The sequence below is a fragment of the Montipora capricornis genome, chromosome 5 (genome assembly GCF_036669925.1).
Source record: "Montipora capricornis isolate CH-2021 chromosome 5, ASM3666992v2, whole genome shotgun sequence".
Taxonomy (NCBI): domain Eukaryota; kingdom Metazoa; phylum Cnidaria; class Anthozoa; order Scleractinia; family Acroporidae; genus Montipora; species Montipora capricornis.
Window position 1 is genome coordinate 17,197,289 of NC_090887.1, and position 5,000 is coordinate 17,202,288.

Here is a 5,000-nt window from a genome sequence, read left to right on the forward strand (position 1 = left end):
TGTGGCCAAGCAAGACAGCAGGTTACTTAGAGAACTAGAGCGAAATCAGCTGGTAAGGAGCTACATTCCTCAAAACTCGCCAATCGATTTGCTCTAAAATAAGAACAAAGCATGATGAAACGTTTTTGAAATAGTCAATAGTGTTTTTGTTGATACAATATGAAATGTAATCAAGTCTTTTAAATAGTAGACGAAGGACACTATTCTTATGTTTAATAACCCCCGAGGAACTGTTTTGTAAGTATGTGTGATTTGCACCTGTCGCAAAATGTATTAGAAACCGAAATGGAGCGATTAAAGCAAATTTAATTTGAAGAATCTACAATTTAGAGATTTCAAAAAGCTTTCACGACATAAGAAAAGTAAAAATACCGGACTTAAAATGAAGGAAACTCGAATCGACTTGCCTTCTGTAATTTCCAAAGCAGTTTAGGACAGTAATTTTCAATAGGTAGTGTGCCACAAGTCTAGAAAGATTGATGTTGTTTGTTCGTGCTCGGGTTTGTTTGAAATGTTCTCATGATAGTGTGGGCGGTACATTATATCATTTGATCATTCTTGTAAGATTTGATTGCATAAATTGAATTAGACGCTCATATTTTTTTCATGCATTTTCGATACGGTTGAAAGATTGTAAAGAAACAGTAAAATTGGTCCCATTGAAATCTATCGTTCCTTGTACAAAGAAGAAAAAAAAACCAAACTCCCCGTTGGACGTGAAAATGCATTGGATATGAGATGCAGTGTTTGGCCTTAATAGGCTGAAGTATGTATTTTTGCGTTAAACTTTCAGTTAAAGGCAGAGTCATATAAACAGCTTAACCTGAACTACTGAGAAGATTCGTACCTGCTATTCTGAGGCCATTTCCGATATCAGTAACCTGGACGAAAACATAAAAAAGAAAGAAAAACAATACAAAAGAGATGGGGATAATTACGTGAATATTTAAATATAATATTCAAAATGCAGTTTAGAAAAAAGTGCACATTACATTTAAACCCACCTGGTAAAGAATGGCAGGAATTGCAAGGATAAAGACGTTTCCAAAACCCATTTCCCTGACACAGCAAGAGCGGTATAATCACGGCTTTCAGGTTAGCGTAGTCACAACCCTCTTAATTGCTTGTCTTTTAAGCATCTTTGCATTAAAACATCTCCCGAGGTTTTTATTTCGACTATCTTTTATAATCCACTCAAACCTATAAGCCCCATCCAGTGTCATCATTTCCAAACTCCCCAAGATCTCTATTGAGAGCAAAAGGGATAACATTTTGTTAATTATTGATAGTTCGAGGAGGATAATCGTTCACGGCGCGGCAGCGATATTTAGACAAACTTTTGAAAATGCATTCCAAGAGTATTTGAACGAATGATCTATCCATTGAGTTTAATATAGTGTAGTCAAAACAAGAGAGCCGGTTTAGAAATCTCTTTATTGATGCAGTGATGAACTCGGAAAGAACCAATCAAAACGCAATTACAACCGCAGTTTTTCAACACTTACGTCGGGGTTAGGTTACCAAGTGATACATGCCAGTATTTGAATATCACGGTGATGTTAGAGAACTTGTGAAACCAGGTTCGGGGGCAAAATTTTACGAGGATGACCAACGGGACACAAAATCTCAATTCAGCCCCAACAAATTTGTAAATAACCATCTGGTTGCTTCCTTCTACTTGTGTTTCATAAAGCTGCTGTTTGTTTAAACTGTTTCTTTTCATATTAAGCTGCACAAACTTCAAGCTTCAAATAGCAGTGCGTGTAAATAAAGGCTCTGTTACTCCATATGCTTTCCATTATAAAGTAAGTGCATTTAACTTGAAATATCCCTTTCAACATTTGGATGCACAAAAATGGGATAGATTACAACAAGATAGATTTTCTTTCAATGTTATCGTGAAAAAAACGCTCTCGGCTATACTTATTTGCATGAAAGCTTTAATAGAAAATTAATGGACACATTCAAAATTGAGCGACCACTCAATTCTTTCTGCAGAAAATTAAAATACCCACGAATTTAAACGGAAAGCGTTTAAAAAAATCTAAAAATACGTGCATCTTAAATAAATCCAGTCCCTTCACCGATGGTCAACCACAACATTATGTTTTCCAAAGCCCGGGAGCGCGCAATACCAAAGCACAACCACATTTCCCACATGTTATAATTAAAGTAACTTGGGATCCTCGGTCAAATATAGCGCGCCGACTGATTTGGTTCTGCAATTGCCTTATTTTCCAGAGTTCTTACCTGTTTAAGAAAATAAAAACGCTTCAGCACACACAAACCCGATTACAATTAATCACGAAAGTAATAAAATGCTAGTCTCATGCTTAATTTCTTGCTTTTCAGGGATCTCATTATACCATCTTGGGCAAACCCTATAACCCTAGCGTGTCTTGTTCTAACACTATAGTTAGAAGACTTGTATACTGAGGTTCAGAATGATATCAGTGAATGAAGAGAAAGAACCACCTAACGTGGTATACTAAAAAGCATCACAGGGAAATAACTTTTCAGAAGTTTTACTATTTTGAATGATCAAACCGAGAGATTTCATTTGCCGGCTCAAACTTTAAACCTCATTGTGTCCTCTAATAAACAGCGCCATAGGGACGTATTGCTCAGCAGTTCTCGATTCAATAGTTTCTCTTCAAGCCGGCACGTCAACGCCGGACAGACAAGCTACAAAATCAACCTTTGGAAAAGATTTTCAATCCACAAGCGTATAACACCAAGGAACCCACTGTATTTTACGGCCCATAAACCACCCGAAATAAACGTTGACATTGAAATATAATTCATTTCAATTCTTTTTGTGTCATACTGGTAGATCAGTTATGTACCATTACAAATTGAAGAATATCAAATTAGTTCAATAACGTCCAATGGTGAATTATCTTTTCAAATAGAAAAAAAGCAGAATGATTTACTCCGCGTCAAGAAAAAAAAGTATTCTGTTCAACAAAGATGCTGTGATACGGAGAAGGAAGGGAAAAACAGAGGTAAAAAAAGGGAAAAGAAGAAATTTCATTGTTTTTGCCCCGAGGGGCAATCACTGCTTCAGTGCATTTAATCAGAACACAACAGACTACCAACGGACAAGAGGACATAAAAAAGTTCTTTTGAATCCAAATTATCGCTGGAGGATATATTTTGGTCACATCTTGCGTTCTTCTCAGTTTTATATAAGTTACCGTAGTCTAAATAAAAAGTAAACTTAAAAACCTTAAAAAAATTTTTAAAAATAGACTTAAAAGTAGACTTGTTTTAGCAGGTCATAAACGTCAAAGATGACAGCTTCTTTAAGCATTTATTGCAGTAAAATATCAACTCAAACAAACTTCTAGAAAGTTCATTTGCCCGTTCTCGTTAATCACCATTAGCTAGCTAACTTTCCTAAATAAATACGGTAGTCTGTATCGTCTTAATTTAACTAAATTCTACAATTTAGCAAGCCGTGACGCTGCTATAAAAAATTTAAATTTTAACATGAACTTTGAATTTCTTACTAAAAGTTAGGATTTTTCAAGTTTCCTTTTCTGTATAATATCCGATGATCGCTTTTCTTTGTCAAACGAGAGTTATCCCGCTTATCTTTGCTTGTCTGCTCTAAGCCATTATAATCAAATGTGGTTTCCAAAACAGCGAACTGACATGTGAGCATTTTGCTAAGAAGCACGGTCTTCCTAAAGCTGTAAACATGTGTATAACTCTCCCAGATAGACAGGCTCAGAATCCAAAAATTTGGTTTCGTCACAGCCGCACTTCCCATCAAAAGTACCATAATACTCTCATTTATGGCATGTATATTCTTGGCAACTGAGATACGTGTGAATTCCACACTTTGGAATATGGAGCAATTCGGCAAATATGCACTGCATTGCTAGGCTTCGACAACTGTAGGGGAAAATGTACAAAAATAACATAGAAAGACCTGTTTAGATCGTGACTCAAATATATATTATCACGAAAATGTTCCCTTTGGATCTTATGATTTGCTCAAACATATTTCATAACCGTAATGTTCATGATCCGGCAGGTGTTTTTTCAAAAGCACAGCATGAAAAAAAAGGTCCTTGGAACTTCGTAGTTCATACACGAGGTTATGATTAGAAATCTAGGTCTAGCTGTTTATTGAAAATCTGTAAACTCTGGTACCTTATTTTACTTTCAGAAGTTTGTCCTAGTAGGTTTTAAAATAAAGCCAAAAGGAGGATTTTCTTCAGGGTTATACGTTTAATAGGTATCGTCACATTTGCAACTTTAATAATAATGTACACTCTTCCTCCAACCGAGCAAATACTGTAACAGAATTTACCACTGAAGCAAAACAGACGGAACTGCAGTTTTCTCATTATCTCTTCCACTAATACTTGCATAGTGTTGGTGAATGTCGGAAACAAGGCAAGGTAGTTTTGCAAGTACATCTGCACACACGAGGAAGCCGAGGTGTTCGTTTAGCAATCCATAGCGTGAAAACAACTTACTGAATCGCTGTTCCTGCTTTTTTTTAGTTAAAATTGCTACCGTGGAAATAAAAATACATGCAATGTCCTCTCCCAAATTTCATGGACGAAATGCTTTCCTTTAACTTGTGTGTCATCCTTGTCATTAGTATATCGTAAACATTGATACAACTCTCCTTGTTTCTTACCTGTTGTTTTAAAAATTTGATTTTCTTTACCGTTTCTTGTACTTTATACCGTCGGCTAAAGCTTTAGAATCCTTCATAAGTGATTTTAGTAGACGTCTACAAAGATCCAGATTTCCGGTTAAAGGAGTTAGCTGCCGATATGCAGAAATATGGATACGCGCCCCATCGAAACATTCTAAGATAACTTATGACAGTTATAAACTAATTATTTTGTACGACCAGATCAGAAACTTCCATAGCAACCTAATTGACGTCACAATAACGTGAAATAATCATATTTTTCCAACTCAACCGCACGTTCAACAAAAATAATAAATACAACTTGCAAGGTCAGTCATTATCT

The 5,000-nt window shown here is 35.8% G+C and overlaps 1 protein-coding gene across 1 annotated transcript in view; it reads right to left on the bottom strand.

Annotated features, from left to right (window-relative positions):
- LOC138049689 (uncharacterized) overlaps positions 1 to 4,799 on the bottom strand; it is a 30,486-nt gene extending 25,687 nt beyond the window's left edge. Inside the window, exons 1-3 of the mRNA XM_068896094.1 lie at positions 4,658 to 4,799; positions 1,005 to 1,246; positions 848 to 881 (exon numbers count right to left, since the gene is read on the bottom strand). Of these exons, the coding sequence (XP_068752195.1) occupies positions 848 to 881; positions 1,005 to 1,055 (85 nt within the window). The 5' untranslated portion in view covers positions 1,056 to 1,246; positions 4,658 to 4,799. The remainder of the gene's footprint in view (positions 1 to 847; positions 882 to 1,004; positions 1,247 to 4,657) is intronic.
- Positions 4,800 to 5,000: the final 201 nt, after the last annotated feature.